Below are 25049 nucleotides of genomic sequence, written 5' to 3'. Positions count from 1 at the left end.
GGTTCTAGGGATCAGATTTTTGCCTCCACTCCCAGAATTTTTCGGCATGATCGATATTATACGCTCATCAGTTTTCATTCCTTCTTTATACATTAAACGATTCTTATCGTTAAACATTTATTGCTCGAATATTTATTGGGTCGCCACTTCATTACCTATGCCAAAAGAAACCCGAAACCCACTAAGCACAGATAACGAGGTCTTCCATACACCTTGATGAGATTTAAATTCAACGGAAATATATTCTGGGAAGAGGAGTAGGGGGGGGGGGTTATCAGGAGATAAATTTTGAGCCCTTAAAAATCCAGGCTTTAAGAAAAATGGGAATTTAACAAGTGAGACATATTTGAAAAAAAAAATGCACATCATTAGAGCATATAGCTGTTTCTAAAAAGACGCTTTGTGTAGATCAGTTAATTCTCGAACAATATGTCCATTTGACTTAATATTTTTTTTATATAGGCGATACAAAACAGTTAATTGCAATGGATATCCTGATAGTCTTGGTTATTAGCCTATAGTATAAGAAAAAAAAACAAAAAAAAAACAAAAAAAAACAACATACATGCATTGAATAAGAACATTATCAGGCTTGATATCACCGTGAATGAACTTCACCGACTTCAGTATGTCCATTATTTCCAACATTTCTAGGGTGAGAAACATGACCATTCCCTCAGGCATTGTACTTCCAGTAGCAATTTTATACTTATTGATAAGATCCAATAGACTACCCAATTCATGATATTCATTGATAAGAAGACAGCAGTTATGGAAAGAGAGGCAGAGATCCACAGACATTAGACGAGAAAGCTGAAACCAGAAGGGAATATAAATACGACGAAAGGAGATAAAGATAAATGGACACAAACAATTTAATAGATTATTTGTAAACTGTAAGGGGTTGTTTGACACCCAAATATCTGTCAGGTAAATGTTATCTTTTGTTTTAATAGATTTCTTAAATATGATTATGATATGGAAGATAAGGTTTTATTTCAAAGATCCGAGGGCCATAACAACAGACAAAAAATAGCAAAAAAACACACACACACACAACAAGGTAAGCTTTTTAACCAACAACATCCATAACAAATTTCAAAGCCTACACATCTCAACAAACTACCCTATCAAACATGGTTCCCAATATTTGGCCCCTATGCAAACGAGCTTTCATAACTGCTTAGTAAACACACGCATTCCTCTTGAACTTTGCTCAATTAGCCAACACTCACTCCCAGACACTCTTCCAATACATTCATTTCGCAACTCAGACAGCTTGTCTTACTCGGATACAAAACAAAAGAGATTCTCATTCACACATCCACACATCGCTCAAAAATGAGGAAGGTCACCTACCTATATTTTCCGAGGTCTAAAAGTCCAAACTATCGCCCCTTCCCAACGACAAATTATTAAAATCCTTTTTATTAAACTCAAATAAATGGAACTTGAATAGCATAATTATTAGCCTATTACCCCTGAAAATTGCAATCCACAACATGCCTAGTCATCCCATTTAGCACGCCAACCTTAACACCTAAATAAGCAAATCCTTCTTAAATTTTTACATTTGTCCTCCGAATCAACTCTAGCCTTAGATTCGACCTTTTATTTATTGCTAAATACTAATACTACTGACTTCTTAGCATTTAACACCAAGTCTTCTTTTATAAATAATCCTAAATTATATATAATAGCTTCTGAAGATTTTCTATAATATCCACCACTAGTGCTACTTCATCCGCGAATAACATTAACGATAGCCTAAACCAATTCAAAGATACATTAGGAGCTCCATTATTTTTCATAAAGATATCCAAAGTGGGCTTATTTCTAACAGACTTTCAATTAACAGCTTCCTTTTTACTGAGATGAAAGCATTCTCCAGGTCTAAAAAATGCTACAAATAACCAACCTTTCCTCTCTCTAGCATATTTCCTTCTCAATGCCTCGAAAGTAAAGATATAGACAACAATACTAAAGGTCAATCTGAATCCCGCTTGCACTGGGCTAAGTATTTCCTCATTTTTTAACCAATCTCTTAACCTAAATTCCAAATCCTTAAAACTTACCAAATTCACCACATTCCCCATAAAGACAGACCTGAAGTTATCATGTGACTTCTTATCACCTTTTTTTTTAGAAAAACACTACTAATGAAGTGCCCCATGAGCGAGGTCAACAAGCTTTCTGCATGATAAACGAGAAAACTGAAGCCAGCATGGGTATTAGTCATCCTTCCTAACCGTAGGGTATTTTCGCAGATAAACCATGTGTCCCGGGGTACGAACTACCCTTCATCCTTTTCAATTGATCCCGCATTTCCTGTTGAGACACTGGCCTAGCTAAATCATAGTAATTGCATTTTAAAGGCTATGACACTGTCCGTAGACCTAAATTTCTAACCACTGTACCCTCCAGCTCATTCAGCTTGACAGATCTTCACTTCCTATCTTCAAAATAATCTGGTTATGTTGCAACTGGCGGGATATCTCCCCTTATTCCGGGCCTTGGCTCGAACTTTCAACTACCAACTAAAACTCTATAACTATTTACACAATAAGCTCTCTTAATTTCTTCATCTACCTCTCTTTCTTTTTTAGTCTTTTAACCCTTATCTATTGTGAGCTTACTTTCCTATATTCAACTAGCCTAAAAGCCCTAATTACCTCTTCCCTTTTCTGTCAACATCCCACATAAATAACCCTCATCTTTTCTAGCCGAATGTTTCCTTTCCTGTGAAAAAGGCCCGATGTTCTCATAAATTATATCTGTAATTACCGACTCAGCTTGATCCATTTCAGCCGTTTCTAAAAATTCCACAATCGAATTGCAATCATTCTGAACTTCCTCACTTTCTAGTTTCTTTTTAGCCAATTCTTCTTTCTTCTTAGCTATCCAAACTGGTTGGGTGTTCTAAGGAGCGATATGTCAGACAGGCTGAAGCAAAGATTAAAACTAGACAAATGAAAGAAAGACTCCTATACTAAGCAACTAAGTTCTTTGTAGTTTCAACTATGGATTTTCGGTATCTTTACTCTAGTCTTCAGCTACCAGGATCCTAATTATAATTGGTGCTATGTTTTAATTTTTTTTTTTTTATTTGAATATTTGAATTGAATATTCTACTTTCCTTAGGTTGCCATTTAATCATGTCATGAACAAAATGAGTTAAGTCCGTTTCACAAATCTATTTTTTTCATTCCATTTTTTTATGATATTTTCTCTTCCAATATATCATTCTTCACCCTTACAAGCTAGCTATCGGCATTTTTGAGCCTTTAACAGTTTTTTTTTGTTTTCTTGATGTTTTCAAGCGTTTCTGCAATTTAATACCCAATAAATGTCTGACTGAAGCACAAAAATTTAAATATGAAGCAGAAAGTAAAAGAAGAAAACAAAATTCATACCTTATTGTCTATTTTTGAACTTTGAAGTCGTTTTCTAAGTTCGGTGCATACATAAAACTCCCAAAGACCATCCTCTATCCCTTGTTTCTTTAGAGCCATTAGTTTCACAGGGACATTGTTCTCGGCTTTGTAAGCTAGTAGCACTTTGGCGTAATTACCACTTCCAATCGTCTCTTGAAAAATAAAATTATTGCAGCCTGCACTAAAAATCTGCCCAGGTCTTAGTTTATCGCTAAGCGAGTTTTCAACAAGGAAAAAATTCTTCATGCTTGGAAAACAAAAACCTTTTTTTGTGAGTAAAGTAGACCTTTCTTCCCAGAGAAAAGGATCCTGGGCTACAATGTTCCACTCAGAAGACGAAGGAGCATTTACTGTTGCTTCAAATGTCTCGTCCGATAATTCCAAATTACTCATCCCAAGGTTGTCTCTAGCTGGACTCTTCTTTTGAAAAACGTTACTCACTGAGACATTTGAAAAAATAGATTTTTCTTGCAAGTTTTCGTGCAGCAAATATAAATTTTTTGCCGATTCATCACTAGGATCAAAATTGTCTGTAAAAGATTCGGATTCTTTTTCTGAATTAAACGATGTTTCGATACCAGGATCATTGTTAACAGCAATGGAATCCCTAATAAAATCTTCCATTTTTTGAGTCTCCTCTAGTGGTTCAGTTTCATAAGCTCGCAGCTGAGAAGCGCTGTTTTCAGAAACCTCTTTGACTGCACTTAAAGACGATATTCTTGGCGCTTTTTGGCCGGTGTTCCATGTGTCAGAGCCTGAGCCACTTGAGCTGTAAGTACCAGAAGACACCTCTCTAGATACTTCCATAATAGGAGACATACCTCGTGCACACATTGTGGTAAAACGGCTTTCATTTGGATGACATTCAGGATTGACATTGTCTGGAAGCTGGACTCTAGGAAACAAAGAAAAATGTGACTGGAAGTCTATGAAGTCAATATCTGACACTTGAATAACGATTATATTTAAGGGAAGACACTTACTAATTTTGAAAATTAGACTTTTTTTCATCAATTTAAAGAGAAAAAATAAGAGTGGTATTTTCTTGTTGCTTTATTGTGAGATCAAAAATTAATGAAAAGACAAATATCGTCCAGGCTTAAACTCCGTACAGCTTACGGGCAAAACACAACTCACTACGGCTCACAGAACTCAGTGTTTGGGGAAAAAGAAAAAGATTATGGTAAACATGTAAATAATTATATGGTCTTTTTAGGTTTAAATTTTTACGAAGAAAACATCCAAGACATAGGATATTCACACAGTTTTCAGACAAGAATAAAAACAGATTTAGTCATATTAGACACAATCAGGACTGGAGGTAAAAATATTTTTTTTCTACCTCCAAGAGTTATATTGTTTCTACATCACGGTTTGATTCACCCCTGTGTTTCTCATGGATGGAAGCTAAGATGTAGTGCAAGAGTGGCAAAGATGTATCAATCTTATGGCACCGGACAATTACAGGTGACACATGACCACCTTGGGTCTGTACTCATCTTCCTTCGGTGGTTGATCATGAAAGATAAAACATCCCAAATACAGAATGCTAAATAAGTGCCACATTGAAAGCAACTTGACAATAAACGATTTATTTAATCAACTAGGCAGAATAAATTTTACTAAAATAACTTGAAAAAGATTGGCCTGTAAAAGATTAGTCACACCTGGTATTGTAATCTCTACACAACTTTTAAACAGGCTCCGATTCGCCGAAACAAAGCAGTGCTTCTTATAGGAGGACAAATAAACACGCACCCGTGATCGGTCTTTTGGCAAAAAATACGAAATTTCACATTTTTGTAGATAGGAGCTTGAAACTTCTACAATAGGGATCTCGGATACGCTGAATGCGATGGTGTGATTTTTGTTAAGATTTTGTGACTTTTAGAGGGTGTTTCGCCCTATTGTCTAAAATAAGACAAATTTTCTCAGGCTCGTAACTTTTGATGGTTAAGACTAAATTTGATGAAACCTGTATATTTAAAATCATCACAGAAATCTGATTCTTTTGATGTATCTATTAGTATCAAAAATTCGTTTTTTAGAGTTTCGTTTACTATTGAGCCGGGTCACTCCTGACTACAGTACGTTACCACGAACTGTTTGATACATAGAAGGCGTTCACGACATTTCAGCTTGCTCTAATAAATCACAAGTTCTAAATGTAGAACAGAGGGGTGAGCATCAGTTATGAATTTTCGCATTGCAATACGGAAATTATTTCATTTCTTAGGTTTTGGTAATTATTTTATTAGAAATTGATTTAGGCATAATTATGAACCCATCATGCTAGTAATTTTATTTTTCTGCACTGTAGAAAAACCAGGGCCAATTTTCCTATCAGAACTTTGTGACTTGGTGCATAGGACTCAATTTCAAAGGGCATTAGGGCAAGTGAGCATTTGGGAATATTTAAAATTAAATTCAAGGGGTATCTGCATTGCATTAAAGCCGTAGAAACAAGGATCGAACCCAAGCACTGACTCCTTTGTTTCAAGTTCTTAGCGTGTCAAAACAATACCTTATTGTTATGGCGTCTGGCTGCATCTTCCAGATCCTCGAAAATTTTATTTGTGGCTTCCATTTTACATTTCCAGAATGCATACTTTAATGCCTTCTCTACTTCCCTCTTAACCTAGTATAATCTATCCTTTTGCGCGAATCAATTCTCTCTTCCACCAGGCTTATACTCCTAGCCACAATTCAAATATTCCTCCTCAAGACATCTGCTACTTCGTATACTTTTCTAAATTATTCCATCTATGTTCTACAGAGACAAATTCTAATTTTTCTAGTTTCATCTCGCATTGATCTTAGAAAGTTCCTCTTATGTTCTCTTCTGAAGCCTCTTAACATCGTAACTACCCTGAAGGTAGTTATCTTTAATAAAATTCAGTTTTAAATTAACTCTAGACAATACTAACTGGTGACATTTTCTTTTAACATCAATAACAGCACTCTTATAAACCTTAATGCCCTGTATAGATACAGTGAGTTTTTATTTACAATTTCATAATCGATAAGGTTTGTCGCCTTAACAGCATTTCAGCACCATGTTAACTTATAGGCTATTTTAGAACCAATACCAAAATAGTTACAACTAAACTATTGTACCTACAAGACTGCAACAGCCTATAGCCATATTCCTTCCCTACACCAGATTTACGTAAGCTAGGAGACCACTATTTGTACCAAACTGTCCACTAAAGGCCTCTGATAGCAACTCTATGTTTGATCTTGTCTATTTGTTTCAGTAAATCTGTGCAAAATTCATCGTAGTCACTAATGTTCCAGTTAATTGGTTCTACAGGAAGGGACTGCTACCAAAGAAATTCGAAAAGTCTGATTTTTTTTTTACTTTACGGTCAGAAAGGAGCTATTTGCAGACGAAATAACATGTTCAATACATCAAAAGATTGACCAATAGCTTTAGCTGATCTTCAGAGAGGGAGACTTAGTCGAAATTCGAAAAGGCTTTCTTGCTTTATCCACCTTCATCAACTGTACAATCACTATTTTTTTTTTTTTCATTTAATTCCTAAATTACAAAAAAGACAAATACACACAGAACAAAACAGACAGAAGAGACCAACTTCAAGCAATATTAAGAAAAACAATCGTTAGTGATTTTTATTAAAATCACTTTTTTATTCATTGATCTCTTCAACAGAGCATAGACTTAGGACTTTTTTGTCCAGGTTCTTTTCAAAACCTCCGTTTCTTTGGCCTTCACGCCTTTAATTGTTTAACCTTTTTACTGGCTAACCTATTTTTTCTTTGTCCTTATTTCCAATGCTGTTCTTTTGATTTCCACATTTTTCCACCTCTAAATATATCTTCTAGCTTTCAAGGGCGCCATAAACTAGTTGAAACAGCAAATTTGCATGGGAGCAACTCAGTCAGTTTTTAATCTTTTCCTTCCAAGCAATCATTCCAGTGTGAACTATTTTAGACCCAATGGAAGCTTTGTCTTTCGTAAGTATTCACGTTGACTTCAAAAACGCTCTTTCAACGTCCGTGCTGTCATGTCAAAGGCTGATCCAATAATTTGATACTACGGTGAAAATCAGATATTTTGATTCGTTAGACAACGCTTTCGTGATAAAACCATTTTAGAACTGGTTGATTGGAGTGCTTTCATAAGCAAGAAACCGATCTTTGCCTAAGAGATTCTTTGCCTTATAGTAGATTTCGCCTGTCTGCAATTTCGGTTTCCATTATATATGCGGACAGGTTGTCTTAAATTAGACTGGGCGAAAATATTCATAGAGTTTTTTTTTAATATTAAGTTGTTATAAATTAAAATACTTCTATTTATAACAACTTACTATTAAAAGATGCAATCAATATTTTCGCCCAGTCTAATTTAAGACAACCTGTTCGCATATCTAATGAAAACCGAAATTGTAGACAGGTGAAATCTATTGCAAGGCAATGAATATTTGTTCAATCTAAATAGTGAATTCTCTTTCATTGATTTCTGGCTAGTTTTTTTTTTATTCAGTATCTTTTTTCCTCTTGTCAAATTCACTTCAAAAGGTTAGAATTTTTTTTTTTTTTTTTTTTTTTTTTTTTTTTTTTTTTTTTTTTTTTTTTTTTAGTACTGAGGACGACTTGGCTGAAGTCCTTGGCGAAATGTTTCCTTATTTTTCGTCTTCATATTTTGCTAAAGGCTGACAACATCCTAGTTTTCTCACCTATTTGATTTTATTTTTCATTTATTATATCCTTTCCTTTCTTGGTTTCATAGGTCATGCATAGCCAGTGTGGTATTAGAATGTATTTACTGTCAACTTTCGCCATAGCCTTCAATCCCATAACCTTTCCCATTTTTACAGAGACATTATATTATCCGAATCCTGTGGAATTCTCTTTTGGAATGTTTCTAACGTAAGCAATACACCAACTTCTTCTTTCGTTATTTAATTGTTCACTTTCATTAACAGTTTTGCCTCTGGCAGTATTGCCCAGACATAGGCAGATTTGCAACGCATCAAAGCTGAATACACAACTGAATTCATGAATTTAACAAATAATAAATTGTGACTTTTTATTTTTGTGAGTTTTAAGTTTATTCATGCAAAACAAGAAACATAGTTATGCTGAACGCTGATCTAATTTTGAATATTTTTGAAAATCTTTATATGAACTGTCAAAGGTCGCAGAGTCATAGTTGCGATAATTTTTAATTTTCCATATCTTACAAATCACACACTCATGACATGATCACAAGCAATATATAAATAATCAGCTGAGTATAGCACCATCAATTATCGATTGTTAATTATACTGAAATTATTAACTATGGTTCAATTGTAAAGTATACTTCAACAGGCCTCACTTAATGATACAAATAAACGGACAACGATTTTAGAATTGTCAAATTTGGCACAAACTTACTGAACAGACCTGGAATTGTATAGCTCAAAAGGAATGTTGGCAGAAATCCATAGTCATTTCACCCTCACAAAAGAAGAGGGAGATAAGTCGCAAGACATCAGCAATTACTTATACAATAATAGACAGTAGACGTCCAGATCCATGTTATCGAAGAATTTCGGAGCAATAGTGATGAATTTATACCAGTTCAGAAAAATTATTGAATTTCCAACTTAATGAAAAGGTCGTACCAGTTGAAGTAAATGTGGTATAACTATGCCATACATTGCAGCACTTCCAACAAGGCTTCGTGGCAGCGTAAAACAGCAGAGGACAAGAAACAAATATAACTTCAACGTCCAATACAGATTACCAAGGGATATAAGACTACTAATATAATTGTGGTCTTATTTATCTTTGATCTCAAGAACACACCTCTCAGCGTTACACAGAGGGAGGAGGGGGAGGGTATAAGCAGGTGTTTTGGCTAGAGTGTCACGAAAATTAGCGCACTGAACGTCAAATAAAAAAAAAATCGAGTTAAAACTATTCCATTTAATTGCGTTTCCTGTATTGCTCCTAATACTTCGTAAGCTTTAGGCTAGTAGAAGATTACCGTCGGAGTTGCCACGTCGAACCGTAGAAATAAATAAGTAAAACTAACAAATTGAATTTGAAAACCCTTTTTGTCAAAAAATTATGAACATTAACAATCCGCTGATTCCCAAAGACAACAACACTTTCAAAGGAAAGTTACACCGACTTAAGCTGTTTGGTGCTATTTACATTTAGTTCACCATTTGTTGATTTTTTACCGGCTTCTATGTTTTTGTTTATTTTTTTTTTTAATATGGCACCCGCTGCTACCAAAACCACATAACGATATATGAAGGTCTTTTTCATTAAAAAATAGAATTCCCGATATTTCCTAGTCAAATTACCATTTCATTATTCTTGGTACTTTAAATTAAAATACACAAAAATATTTCTATAAAACCGAGATCTCTTCTCAAAAATATGGTTAAACATTTTTAGAAAAACTAAGTGTCGTTGGCAATTCTGTTCAGAATCCAGGCACCGTTAAGCCAAAAATGGAGATTTTATTTTTGATTTGTGCAATTCGTTTGTGCAAGTTTAGCCCTACCTCTCACAGCACGTCATCAAATACAAAATTTTTAACGCTACTCTACCATGGGTATGATGAACTCTAAAAAAAGTAAGCAGGAAAAGCCAATTTTATTTTGGTATATTTTTGGCTCCTGTATAAGTATTGACACCCCAGTGCCTTAAAGGAACTGAACAGTTAAACATTGAATAACTTATATTTAATTGTATTTAGCAGCACAAAACGGACAAACAAACAAATTGCTTTACAATAGAATAGCAGAAGAGCCTGTTGGGCTACAAACAAAAAATGAAAACAAGAATGAAACCCTAACGCATAATCTTTTGTTAGGATAGAAGAAAAATTCTTTTGCCATCTTGGCCAAGCACACAATTCGAAGTTACAGAGTTATATTGGAGATTAGGACACACCACTCGCATTAAAAAGTGAATTGTGCATAAGGCAATATACAATAGAATTTGTCAAATGTTTATGATATTCCGTGGGCAATGCTCTGGGAATCAGGCTCGTACATGGTATCGCAGATTTTATTTAATAATTAGGCAAGTGCATATTTTAGCACAGAAATTGTCATTCCAATATGATGTTCTTCAAGCTATGGTTATACAATTGTAGAAAAGCATTGGCGCAATATTTCGTATCTGAAAAGGTTGTGCAGGTTAGGAGCCTGACCTATGGTGCAGTTACAGTATAAAGATTTGATATCACGAATTAAAAAATAAAACTTAGAGCCCTTACGTCTCAGGGATTGGTTCTGGAGGTTGACAAGCTAGAGGCCGACGAGCAATTATGTTTGTAATGTCATTATCAACTAAGCAATGGTCAGGCGGCCTTGATAAAAAAGGTGTACTTGTCACCATAGCTCCTTGAAGTGATAGTGGTCGACCGCCAGGGACAACTGAAATATCATCAGTTATAACTTCGTCGGTTCGCTGTGGAATTACGGAAAGTTCATCATCCTCAAAAATAAACTGAAAATAAATAAAATTTTACAACTTTAATTTTATCCTTAATTAAATGGCCTACTTTTTCACTTTTAATAGACAATTCTCGTTTATTTTTACTCAGTAGAGAAACTTGGATTGCAAATACTTTAAATATATTAGCATTATTTTTGTATTTATCATTGCTTTCTTTTGGTTGTTACAAATACGTTAATATGAAGGTAAAGCAAGCATAGTGGGGTGTCCCTATTATCATCCCATGTGCGGAGAAACTGGCGAGGATTTGCTTCAATTTACTACCCTTTATTCCAAATTAAAGAATTTAAGGAAAAAATCATTCTCTAGCAATGTGGGGTCACATGAGTGGTCTGCTTGATCAACAAGTTTGAATGGTTTTGGGAAAATTAAAAGGACTAGGAAATATAGTAAATTATGAACGGCAAACTGATAAAAATTTGGTGAGGGATAGGAAGGGCAGAATTCTCGAAATATTATTGAATATGGGTGATTTTTTCCTATTTTATTTTTTGTATAGGGTGTTGAATTGTTATTTTCTGTTGAATCATTTCAGTGTATAGTATTATTTTGTTTGTTGCCATGGCCCCGAGACTTTTTTTTTGCAATAAAGGTCTATCAATCTATGTGGTTAATTTTCCTAATATCAGGAAATATAACTATAAAAAGCACAACTGAAAAAAAAACATGGTAAACTAACAAAAAATTAGACTCAAGTTCATTTATGAAGGAAAACAGCAAACCCCATTTGAAATTACTCAGCAAAAGACAAAGTAATAATAAATTGCCAAACAACAATATTAGTTTCGTTAAACCTTTTTTTTATGACCAGAAGACGAAGAAAAAATATTTTTGCCAAAAGGGTAAAGTAGGTACATTTTTAAAATTTCGCCTATGACCTCCATGGTAATCTACCCCTCAAGTTCATGAAAAATAGTTTAAAAGCAAAAGAACCAGCTGCATTTTTGAAAATTTCAGGTGAAATCCAAGTAAACTTGAGTCTGATTGAAACACACATTCTTATAAGATTAAAATTCAGTTTTTATTGAATATTTCTAGTTCTTATTTCAAACGCTACGTAGTCAATGATGCAAGCAGTTCGTGAATTAGAATTACCATCTGTTAAAGCACGATATATCCCTCTTAATTCAGTTTCCCATACACTTAGACACTACTTTAAGTCATAAAAAGAAGAAAAGAAGAAGAAAAGAAAAGACAAGAAGAAGTTTTTCCAAGACCTCACAGCTCTCCACTTCGTGTAGGTATTTCTGGACCAAACCAACTAATTAAAAATAGATGGGATCGTAATAGTTCTGAATGAATAGTTGTTGGCAACAAACTAGGGAAAAGATAGCATTTTTTTTTACAGAATATAAACAGAATCGTTATTTAAATTAACTATTGAAAATGTAGGTTCCATTAGAATAAAGCTAGATATTCATAAACCAATATTTTTATTCTATATTGTTAGTTGAGGGCAATTTTGCTCTCACAGGGATCAAAATAAGAGCATGCTACCTTCAATGATAGAAAGAAGGAAACAACGAAAGTCTGGAGAGAATAAAAGAGCAATTTTTTGTGAGGACAATATTAAAAGTTGAGGTGTCACCGTTGCTTTGTAAAGAGAACAAAAGTATATACAAATTGTTTTCACATATATATATATATATATATATATATATATATATATATATATATATATATATATATATATATATATATATATATATATATATATATATATATATATCATTTCATAAAAACATCATCTTCAGCAGTATATAAAAATAAAATTTATCCTTTTGGGGAAGAAGTATTGGGGAAAACAATTGAGAAAAGGCATTACAATTGAAATTAAAATAAAAAACGGGATTTTTTTTCCAATAAAATAGTAAAAACAAATAAATAAAATTTTTATTCATCCAAACATGGTAATAAAATTCCGATTATCCCGGCTTGACACCCAGGAGCCTTTATCAGCAAAAAAAAAAGAAAGATCAAACGAAAAATATAAAACAAAAAGAAACATGCACACGCTACACAAAACAAGAGCTAAGAGGTCATATGGCACTTGTGACGAGGTCGGAAGAGCCAAGAGCTCATATGGTATGAGCTCTAGCAAAATTCTAAGAATCAATAGATTGCTTTAAAAGGAAAATCAGAGGCTTAATGCCAGCCGGGATTTAAAATAAGAGCTCTGAGTCACGAGGTCCTTCTAAATATCAAAATTCATTAAGATCCGATCGCCCATTCGTAAGTTAAAAATACCTCAATTTTTCTAATTTTTCCTCTCCCTTCAGCCCCCCAGATGGTCGAATCGGGGAAAACAACTTTATCAGGTCAATTTGTGCAGCTCCCTGACACGCCTACCAATTTTCATCGTCCTAGCACGTCCAGAAGCACTAAACTCTCCAAAGCACTGAACACCACCACCTAACTCCCCCAAAGAGAGCGGATCTAGTCCGGTTACGTCAATTACGTATCTACGACATTTATAAGCGTTTTCCAAGATTTTCGGTTTCCCGAAATCACGGTTTCCCGAGACATGAGTTCCTTCTAATTATCAAATTTCATTAAGATCCGGTCACCCATTCTGAAGTTAAAAATACCTCAATTTTTCTAATTTTTCCAAATTAACAACCCCCAGCTCCCCCAAAGAGAACGGATCCGTACCAATTATTTCAATCTCGTATCTATAACTTGTGCTTATTCTTCCCATCAAGTTTCATCCCGATCTCTCCACTCTAAGCGTTTTCCAAGATTTCCGGTTTCAAAGATTTCTATTTCCCCCCTCCAATCCTCTATGTCCCTGGATCCGATTCGAATTGAAAATGGAGCATCTGAGACATAAGATTCTTCTATGTATCAAGTTTCATTAAGATCCGATCACCCATTCGTGATACCTCGATTTTCACGTTTTCCAAGAATTTCGGTTTCCCCCTCCAACTCCCTATGTCACCGGATCTGCTTGGGATTTAAAATGAGAGTTCTAAATCTCAAAATCCTTCTAGATTTCAAGTTTCATTAAGATCTGATCATCCGTTCGTAAGTTACAAATACCTCATTTTTTCTAAGTTTTCCGAATTAATACCCCCCCCCCTCTGACTCCACCAAAGAGAGCGGAACCGGTCCGGTTATGAGGGTCACCTCTCTTGGACTTGTGTTTATTCTTTCCACCAAATTTCATCCTGATCTCTCCCCTTTAAGCGTTTTCCAAGCCCCCCCCCCCTAATGAAACTGGATCCGGTCGGGATTTAAAATAAGAGATCTGACTTCCGAGGTCCTTCTAAATATAAAATTTCATTAAGATACGATCACTCTTTCGTAAGTTAAAAATACCTCATTTTGTCAAATTTTTTAGAATTAACCCCCCCCCCCAACTCCCCCAAGGAGGGCAAATCCGTTCCTTTTATGTCTATCCCGTATCTAGGACTTGTGCTTATTTTTCCTACCAAGTTTCTTCCCGATCACTATACTCTAAGCGTTTTCCAAGATTTTAGGTCCCCCCCCCCCCGACTTCCTCTTCACCGGATCCGGTCAGGATTTAAAATAAGAACTCCAAGACATGATATCCTTCCAAACATCAAACTTCAATAAGATCCGATCACTCCTTCTTAAGTTAAAAATACCTCATTTTTTTAATTTTTCAGAATTAACCCTCCTCCCCCAACTCCCCCGAAGAGAGCGGATCCGTTCCAGTTATGTCAATCACGTATTTAGGACTTATGATTATTTTTACCACCAAGTTTCATCCCGATCTCTCCACTCTAAGCGTTTGCCAAGATTTTAGGTTCCCCCACCCAACTCCCCCCAATGTCATCGGATCCGGTCGGGATTCAAAATAAGAGCTCTGAGACACGATATACTTCCAAACATCAACTTTCATTAAAATACGATCACTCCTTCGTAAGTTAAAAATACCTCATTTTTTTCGAATTTTTCATAATTACCCCCCGAACTCCCCAAAGAGAGTGGATCCGTTCCGGTTATGTCAGTCACGTATCTAGAACTTGTGCTTATTTTTCCCACCAAGTTTCATCACAATCCCTCCACTCTAAGCGTTTCCCAAGATTTTAGGTTCCCCCCTCAATTTCCCTCAATGTCACTGGATCCAGTTGGGATTTAAGATAAGAGCTCTGAGACACGATACCCTTCAAACTTCAAATTTCATTAAGATCCGGTCACTCCTTCGTAAGTTAAAAATACCTAATTTTTCCTAATTTTTGAGAATTAGCCCTCCCCTCCAACTCCCCCAAACAGAGCAGACCCGTTCCGGTTATGTGAATCGCGTATCTAGGACTTGCGATTATTTTTCCCACCGAGTTTCATCCCGATCCCTCCACTCTAAGCGTTTTCCAAGATTTTAGGAACCCCCGTCCAAGTTCCCCCAATGTCACCGGATCTGGTCGGGATTTAAAATAAGAGCTATGAGACACGATATCCTTCCAAACATGAAATTTCATTAAGATCCCATCACCCGTTCGTAAGTTAAAAATACTTCATTTTTCTATTTTTCCGAATTAACCGGGTTAATACCAAGTGCCATAAAAAAAAAAAAAAAAAAAAAAAAAAAAAAAAAAAAAAAAAAAAAAAAAAAAAAAAAAAAAAATTAGACAAAAGGAACCACATGCTTAAGCAAAATCAAAAATATTAGTATGTTCTATCGAATATGGTCTTTCTTGTATTTGTAAATTTTCTTTCGTATTTCTTCTTGTTTCTTGTATAGCGTTCGTATCTTTTCTCTTTGTCTTATGTGATTTGTCGGAGCTAGTTTTTTATTGCTTCTAAAGACTTCCTAATGTAAGAGCAAACTGTTCTTTCTTTTAATTAAATAAAAAAAAACAAGTTTTTTTAACTGAAAGTAAGGAGCGACATTAAAACTTAAAACGAACAGAAATTACTTCGTATATGAAAGAGGCTGCTTCCTCATCAACGCCCCGCTCTTTACGCTAAAGTTTGACTCTGTCTCTCAATTCTTCTTTTTAAAACAGTAAAAAACTTTAGCGTAAAGAGCGGGGCGTTGATGAGGAAGCAGCCTCTTTCATATACGAAGTAATTTCTGTTCGTTTTAAGTTTTAATGTCGCTCCTTACTTTCAGTTAATAAAACTTGTTTTTTTTATTTAATTTCTGAACGTTTTTGAATCAATGCATGTTTTGATTTTGGCTAAATGGCTTTCTCATAATTTTGATCGAATGATTTTGAGAAAAAAAGAGCGGGGGAGGAAGCCTAGTTGCCCTCCGATTTTTTGGTCAATTAAAAAGGCAACTAGAACTTTTAATTTTTTACGAATATTTTTATTAGTAAAAGATTTACGTAACTTATAAATTAGCTTACGTAAAGAACTTTTGTATTCTCATATTTTTATTACATATATGAGGGGGTTCGCCCCCTTTTCAGATCCTCGCTCTTTACACTAAAGCTTAAATTTTGTCCCAATTCATTAAGAATGACCCCAGAATCACAAAAGCCGTAGAATAAATAGTTGAAATTACTAAAAATACTTCAACGTAAAGAGCGAGGTATTAGGAGGAGGTGAGCCCCTCAAATGGGTAATAATTTCTGTTTGTTTTAAGTTTTAATGCTGTTCCTTACTTCCAACTGAAAGAACTTTTTCATATTTATTTTTTCATTGTGTTTTTAAATAATGCTAGTAAATCCTGCGCTCCCTTCATGGAGATTTTCTTCCCCCATGACAAATTATCGATGGAAAGTTCCCCCAGCATATCCCCCTCTTCTCAACCCCTCCCCCAACCAAAAAAATCCTCCTGAAAACGCCTGTACACTTCCCAATAACCATTACTATATGTAAGCATTGGTCAAAGTTTGTAACTTGTTGCCCCTCCCATGGGGACTGTGGGGGAGTAAGTCGTCCCCAAAGACATAGTTATAAGGTTTTTCGACTACGCTGCATAAAATGGCTATCTCAGAATTTTGATCCGTTGACTTTGGTAAAATAATTAGCGTGGGAGGGGGCCTAGGTGCCCTCCAATTTATTTGGTCACTTAAAAAGGGCACTAGAACTTTTCATTTCCGTTAGAATGAGCCCTCTTGCAACATTCTAGGACAACTGGGTGGATACGATCACCCCTGAAAAAAAAAAAAAAAAAAACAAAAAAAAAAAAAAAAAAAAAAAAAAAAAAAAAAAACAAATAAACAAATAAACACGCATCCGTGATCTGCCTTCTGGCAAAAAATACAAAATTCCACATTTTTGTAGATAGGAGCTTGAAACTTCTACAGTAGGGTTCTCTGACACGCTGAATCTGATGGTGTGATTTTCGTTAAGATTCTATGACTTCTAGGGGGCGTTTCCCAATATGTTCTAAAATAACGCAAATTTTCTCAGGCTCGTAACTTTTGATGGGCAAGACTAAACTTGATGAAACTTATATATTTAAAATCAGCATTAAAATGTGATTCTTTTGATGTAGGTATTGGTATCAAAATTCCATTTTTTAGAGTTTTGGTTACTATTGAGCCGGGTCGCTCCTTACTACAGTTCGTTACCACGAACTGTTTGATAATTGTTTTGCATAAATAAGCTTTTTATCCATTTCAAATGGAAAGGCAATGTGGTCTAAGAAACTATTGAAAAAGGTGATATTATAGAAGATAAAGAGGACCAAGAGCATCCCAGAATATTTGGATACTTAAATCACAGATGGCATCCCATTTTTATAGCCTAGAAGAACGTTCTTAGAAAGCCGTAATTATGTCAAAACTTGGAAATCAGGACAAGACAGACTAAAAGAGGTTCCAGGTTAATGGTAACAGAAACTATATTCAGTTTGTCCCAAGAAGATGTTTCAACGGTCATTATATAAGTATAGACATATTTTAAGTATTTGTTTGACTTACGGATAAGGAGACAGGAGGGTTCAAATTCACCCTCTGGCAATGTTGGACCATACGATGCTAGTTTTCATATGAGAGATAATCCAAACTTATCGTAAAATAAGGATGATTGTTGAGAAGAATCTCATGCAGAAGATTGAAACAACAACATGATTAACAGCATAATTCACATCAGAAGCAAGCACGAAACTCGTCAGACAGTAGAAACAGTATTAATTATAGCTAGTAAGCAGCTTCAATTATCAAATTCTGACGCATATTGCCAAGAAGGGATAGAGCTTTCAAACAAGTGCTGAACCGGAAATTTCAGTCTTATTTTTTAATAGCAAAAAGAAAAAGGACTATCTCAATAGAATTATAGCCAAATATCCTCCCGGTACTTAACTGCAATAAGGCCGTGGGAACAAGGAGAGAGCAAATTGTATATACCCGGAAAGCCCATAGCTCTGGATAGAAGGAACTAGATGTACAATTAAGAAGGTGCAGAGGAAGAAATTTAAAATATGTATTAAAATGTTTTTCAAACGTCACAAATACTTGCACTCTCAATTTTTCTTGGACTATTAAGAGGCCAAAGCCATCGAAAGTATTAACTCGTAATATATATACAGTATCAGACAAATATATGCAGAAGTCCAACCTAACTGCACAACCTCACTGCGGTACTTCACTGCAGTAAGACCAGGGAAACAAGGAGATAGCAAACTGTATAAGCCAGAGAGCCCATAGCTCTGGATAGAAGGGACTAGATTTACAATCAAGAGGTTGCACAAGGAGAAATTTAAAATATGTATTAAAAATGTTTTTCAAACCTCACAAATACTTGCACTCTCAAAATTTTTTTCTAAGAGAATTCCTGAAAAATCTTGGACTATTAAGAAGCCAAAGCCATCGAAAGTATTAACTCGTAATATATATACAGTATCAGACATATATGCAGAAGTCCAACCTAACTGCACAACCTCACTGCGGTACTTCACTGCAGTAAGACCAGGGAAACAAGGAGATAGCAAACTGTATAAGCCAGAAAGCCCATAGCTCTGGATAGAAGGGACTAGATTTACAATCAAGAGGTTGCACAAGGAGAAATTTAAAACATGAATTAAAAATGTATTTCAAACCTCACAAATACTTGCACTCTTAAAAAAATTTTTCTAAGAGAATTCCTGAAAAATCTTGGACTATTAAGAAGCCAAAGCCATCGAAAGTATTAACTCGTAATATATATACAGTATCAGACATTTATCAGAAAACTCAGAAATTTACTCTAACCATCAAATAGCTGCGCAGTGTATACGAGTACCATGGGAAGAGGAGCTAACCCTACTGATATCTTCGGCTAGAGTGTTCAGTTTGATTTCTAAATCAATTCTCCAGTTATTTAACCTATTATCACTGAATAAATCCTTTTCTGTCATTTACTAGAAAAATATTCACGCTATCTTGTTTTATGCATTTTGTTGGTAACGTTAATTTTGATATCACAAACTAAACTTTTGTATTTTCCGTATTTACTGAGGAAATAATGGCAAAACACATAATAAGGCAGAATAAGGGAAAACACAGAAAATAATTGAGGAAAGGCTTGGGAGGAATGCAAGTCGCATAGATTTTGCCAGGATGTAGGACAAAATTTAATATGAAATTGGAAAATTGACACATAAATAAGTCGATATATAGCTTCCCTTATTTGATGTTCTGATTGAATTCAAGAGCTCATTTCGTATGTGTTCACCTCTGTAAAATATGAAAAAGCGTCATTTTTTTAATAGTCAGAAACGGAATAGATATAATAGTAGCGGAAAAAATGGCCGACATTTCATTTGTTTAAGACCACCTTCACTTAGTAATAAAATCCAACCTATCTAAAAGCTGTCTTTAACCATAATACGCAATGAGAGTAAAATCTCTTATTGTATCCTCTTTTTCATGATGTATCACCCTAAAATATAGAAGTGTAAAAAATATAGAAGAATATAGAAGTATAGAAAATATAGAAGAAATATACGAAATATAGATCTATTTCGTAAAGTCTACCTTGGCAAGCCCCCTTTCAATGGATTTTAAAAACCCCACCTTTTCCACAGTCATTTCTAGCATATTTGCCAGTTAGCACCCCCAGTCTCTCAACGATAGAGGAAAAGCTTCATCAACTGTGCAACAGAGCTTCTTAATAAACAACTTATATTTCCCTCTTTCCTTTATGACATTTCAACTTTTTATTTCTAGCTCAGTGCGTAGTTTTTCTCTGGACAGGGGTTGGAGTGGGTCTCCCTGCTCCCCCTTTTTATTCTTCCTGTTGTCATTTTTTTCAATTATTTACTAATATGTGTTCTTATGAGGCTTACATGACTACTATGCGTATTTATATATGGTGCTTAGATTAACCGTTTCATTTTTGAATTTCTGTTGGATTTTTATTTTATTGTTGAGTTGAAACTTTATTGTTTATCTGATCGGCTTCAGTGTCACTACTCATTATTATTTTGAAACAAAATTTACGTTGAATATTTTATTAAATTATCCGACACCTAAGACCCCTTCTGGATCTTCCAAAGAGATTGGAGGATAAAAATCTTTATCGGAACAGAAAAAGCTTTGAAAAGGGAGAGGAGCTTCTATCCCAATTTTAATGAAGTTTTAGTTTATTGTTTTGACGTATGTCCGTTAAACAATCTTCTAACATATCTTATACATAGTCAATTAATTTTGCTGCCACACAACTAAAAAAATATTCCACTATTTGTCTCGATTTCGTCTCATTGTTATCCAATGTTTTATATTAATCTTAAGTAAAGGGCAAAAACAGGTAAAGCTAACCTATGATAATTTTACAGTTACCTCTGGTATTTCACTGGCACCCATATTCTCAATGCAGACGACATCACGTGATGGCTGTAGAATTCCTGCTAATTCTCGACGTTTCTCAGATTTTTGAACACTTTCATGTGAAGAATTTTCCTTATTTTCACAACCCAATGGAGACGTATCCGTTTCTAACGTCTTAGGATCATAGTTCAAAGGTATATTATAAAGAGGACCTTTGACATTCAAACCACTTACGATGTTAGTTTTCTGAAGGCTGGAATCAATTTTGTTTTCCAGCTTTAGAGAAAGGAGAACGTCGGTAGGGGGCAGAAAATCGGTGATTGTGTTCATTTGTCTTAATGGGCTGCTGATTCCTTTTAAGCGCTTGGGTGATTTGGGAACTAAATTTTCCTTGTCTAACATCAAATACAACTGTTTATGAACAAGGCTTTCACGGTTCTTTAAAGCCAGTTGTGCCTGATCTCCCCGTTGCTTCTCTTCATCAAATACATTCATTGGCGTCACGAACTGGTTTTCCTCCTGAAACACAGAAAATGCAGGCTTCATGCTGCCTCTTTTATAAGGCACCTCATCCAATCCATCAAACATGTTATTTACCTTTTTACGTGGTGTAGTCGAATGATCTTCACAAATTGGAAACCTTTGCTTCACTTCAGTTTCTTTAATATCCTTGAAATTGTTTGAGACATTTACTGATTGTAGGTGTTCAGGATGTTTTTTTGATGATGAATCTTGCCTCACTGACCGGGGAGCTGGAGTTGGAGCAACAGGACGAACAGAAACTTGCGGAGTCGCATTTTCTTTATCGGCAGACGGTTTATCAAGAGCTGGACGTAACGGCTAAAAGAGATCCGTTTTTATAAGAAAAACTTGAGAAGAGAGATTCAAAGCTGATAAGCAAGCATGAAGGGTTGTAAAGAAGACAGAAAAAGTAACATTGAATGACAAGTGTAAATCATAACAAAGATAAGCACAACAACGATAAAACAGAAAACTATCAATGAAAATGAAGAAATTTGAGAGAATGAGCTATGCGACGTCATCGTGCTCAGGAGCAAAGATGAAAAATATGCCATTTATAGAAAAATAACTGCAATCGAAGAGATTAATTTAGCTTCATCGTCGTACGAAATGGCACTAGAAGAAATTCAGTTTTTTTGTTTTGCTTTTTTTTTGCAAACCAGCATCTTCAATTATTGGGCATTAACACGCAAATTAATCATGAAGACAATATCAAACAATGCCACGACAAAGTCATGTCATGAAACAATGTCATGACACGCCACGTCGTGTCATGTCGTCATGGCGTCGACGAATTAATCATGTTGTCTTTTCATAATTAATTTGCCTTGTCATGCCACGACAGATTAATCATGAAAACAATGCCACGAAAACAGTTATGGCAAACGAATGAAATTCAACTCAAAGAAAAAACGCAAGAAGAGAAAGCGATATTTGACCTAATTACTTTTTCGGTGATTTGGTATATAGTCTAGTTGGCATATGTACTAAATGACAGGTCCTTGGGACCTGTCATGGACCTGGAGACAGGTCCATGGGAGCCAAATGATGTGAGAACACAAACAGCCGACTGATTTAAGGAGCCAACGGCTCATTGGTTATTTATTTAACATCAATGGTTTGCCCTATTTCTTAGGTTTTTTTTTTCTTTTTATAGCTGCTTTGAGCTTTAGCTATATTCTTTCCATAAACAGTTAATAAAATCTATTTGTTTACTATTGATTTTATGGGAGCACATAGATATTCACCATTTTAATCTTTCTCTATCCCTCTTGTTCCTTCTTTCTTTCTTGAATTAGCAACCGGAATACCCAATCTTAGATATTTATGGTTTTTTCATTCATTTTGACCTTGGCCTTCTGGGTGAAATTAGAAAAGTAAAACTTTTGTTTAACCGAAAACAGTTCTTTCAGCGCTTCCGACAATAGCTTTTAGTGCCCATGTTTTGCAAATTGAAAATATTTGCCAAAAAAAATCTGTCATGTCTAGCTTGTCATTCGCATGTGTGCGCTTTTGAAACCCTGGATGAGAGTGGCTACGTCTATCCAGCCCTTTAAAAAGCATGACTAAGGCTGAAATTTTAATAAAGGAGAAACTCCTGCAGGGATTGAATCTTACCAATTGTTAAACTGAACCAGAGTCTTATCGTTTCATATAAATAGTAACAGAAAAGTATATTTCTTGAGCACTGTCTCTGATTCCGTTACTCACCAAAAAGATTCTGCATAACGCGTAGCTAGTAATAGTATTAACTGTGATTGGTAAATAACGGGGCGCCCTTCTTACGGCGAAAAAGATTTGCTGTCTGATTAGAGTATTCTGGTTGAGGAGCATAAAAGCCTTCGGGAAGTGATGAGGTGAGTCACGCTTCTTTTGCCTTTCTACTCTATTGGCTTTCAAAGCATTAAGGATTATTTCCGTTTCATCAAAATATCAACTAATATAAAGAAAGGACAGGCATAAAAAATCATAGTATATGTCGTATGAAGACTTAATATAGAATTATATATATCAATTCTATCAAGAAGGAATAAGCCAAGCAACGATGTGCTGATAATTGAAAATCTGCATTGGGGAAACAACTTTTGATCAAGCTTTAAACAGGCCATTACCGCAGATACATCTCTTTTTTATAGCACAACAAAATACTGAATACATTACGTAGATAAAAGACAATCAGTATACAAGAATAGACGCACTATTGAGACACAACAATACAAATGTGGTGGAGGGGGTCTAGTACTCGAAAAAGTGCGCTTTTGATTCCGGTTACAAAAGTTATGTCTTCTTTTTTCGCCGGATGGGGGTGCATCAAAGATCTCGAGAGGATTCTTACACAGCTCCCCAGGACCCACTTGTGTGCAGGTATGTATTGATCGATAAATAACAACTACAACGACGAAAAAACGAGCCACCTGGAAGCCTCTGCCTGCTTCCAAGTTATTCAAGTATATTGTTCTGTATTATCCTACCATCATACTACCTGAGGGCACTCAGTATTACTTTTTAGTTGGTTCACTTTACAAGCAATCTTCCAACGAAATATATTGAGGTGCAGTATAGTCTATTGGAGTTCAAGATAGTCGAATATTTATACTTACAATTGAAGCTTTGACAGCTGCTTGAACAACAGTCGGCTCAACAAAGACTTCAAAAGCTTGAGGCTTTTCAATGACAGGCTCAACTAAGACTTGGAAACCCTGGGGGTTTTCAATAGCAGAGTCCTTCTCTGTACCTGGCGCTTCCTCTGGATCTACGTAAACTTGGAAGTTGGGTTTTGACATCAAAGCTTGCGGCTCTTCCACAACAATCGTTGGATTTCGTCGTCCTGGTATGTCACACTCTACAAAAAGAAAGAAGAAAAATCAGTATAACTGGTATATGATTCCCTTTCCCCTTTTTTAACTTAAAGAAGCTAAATGCAGCCTTGACTTTACTTTACTTTTATGTCAATGAAAATCAAGGAACAAAAGTCGCAACTGGTATATATTATATATAGGCCTATATCAGAACGAATTCTTTATTTGAAAACAGAGACCGATTGTTGTTTTCAAATTAATTCTACCCTGCCCGCTTTTCATAATAAATATGTCATTTGAAAACAATAGTTTCTTTGGTCAGCTAAAAGTTTCCAAAGTGATACCATTTCATAAAGGTAGCTATAAAATTTGAGACCAATTTCTGTATATATATATATATATATATATATATATATATATATATATATATATATATATATCTTCTATATATATAAAAATAAGTTGTCTGTCTGTCTGTGGATGTGTGGATGGATGTGTCAGGTGACGTCACCTGAAAAAACTGGATTAGGTGACGTCAAAACTGAAAAAACTAAAAAAAGGCAAAAACTACAAAAAAAAACTAAAAACTAATAAAAAAAATAAAAAAGCTAAAAAACTAAAAAAACTATAAAGGTAAAAACCAATAAAAAACTAAAAAAAAAACTGAAAAAACTAAAAAAAGGCAAAAACTACAAAAAAAAACTAAAAACTAATAAAAAAAGTAAAAAAGCTAAAAAACTAAAAAAACTAAAAAAACTAAAAAAAGGTAAAAAACTAAAAAAAATAAAAAATAAAAAAAAACTAAAAAAAGGAAAAAACTGAAAAATAAGCTAAAATAAAGGTAAAAACCAATAAAAAACTAAAAAAAAAAAAGGAAAAAACTAATAAATGACGACACTCAAAGAGAAAGCGACCAGGACAAAAGGAATGTTCGATTAGCAATCAACAAAGCACCGGGACACAGGGAGTATAAATGACGACCAGGACATAAGTAAAAAAAAAAAACTATCTATATATATAAAAATAAGTTGTCAAACTAAAAAAAGGCAAAAACTACAAAAAAAACTAAAAACTAATAAAAAAGCTAAAAAACTAAAAAAACTAAAAAAAAGGCAAAAACTACAAAAAAAACTAAAAACTAA

At 34.8% G+C, this 25049-nt stretch overlaps 1 protein-coding gene across 2 annotated transcripts in view; it reads right to left on the bottom strand.

The window, feature by feature from the left end:
* The window catches only part of LOC136029368 (uncharacterized), a 97018-nt gene that overhangs the window by 25720 nt on the left and 46249 nt on the right, over positions 1 to 25049 (bottom strand). Inside the window, exons 10-14 of one of the 2 annotated variants that reach the window (XM_065707683.1) lie at positions 23710 to 23951; positions 20600 to 21427; positions 10681 to 10913; positions 3414 to 4329; positions 566 to 813 (exon numbers count right to left, since the gene is read on the bottom strand). In XM_065707683.1, the coding sequence (XP_065563755.1) occupies positions 566 to 813; positions 3414 to 4329; positions 10681 to 10913; positions 20600 to 21427; positions 23710 to 23951 (2467 nt within the window). The remainder of the gene's footprint in view (positions 1 to 565; positions 814 to 3413; positions 4330 to 10680; positions 10914 to 20599; positions 21428 to 23709; positions 23952 to 25049) is intronic. The other variant, XM_065707684.1, reaches the window with a different exon arrangement.

Source organism: Artemia franciscana, chromosome 7 (genome assembly GCF_032884065.1).
Source record: "Artemia franciscana chromosome 7, ASM3288406v1, whole genome shotgun sequence".
Taxonomy (NCBI): Eukaryota; Metazoa; Arthropoda; class Branchiopoda; order Anostraca; family Artemiidae; genus Artemia; species Artemia franciscana.
This window is presented reverse-complemented; position numbering and strand designations above follow the sequence as displayed.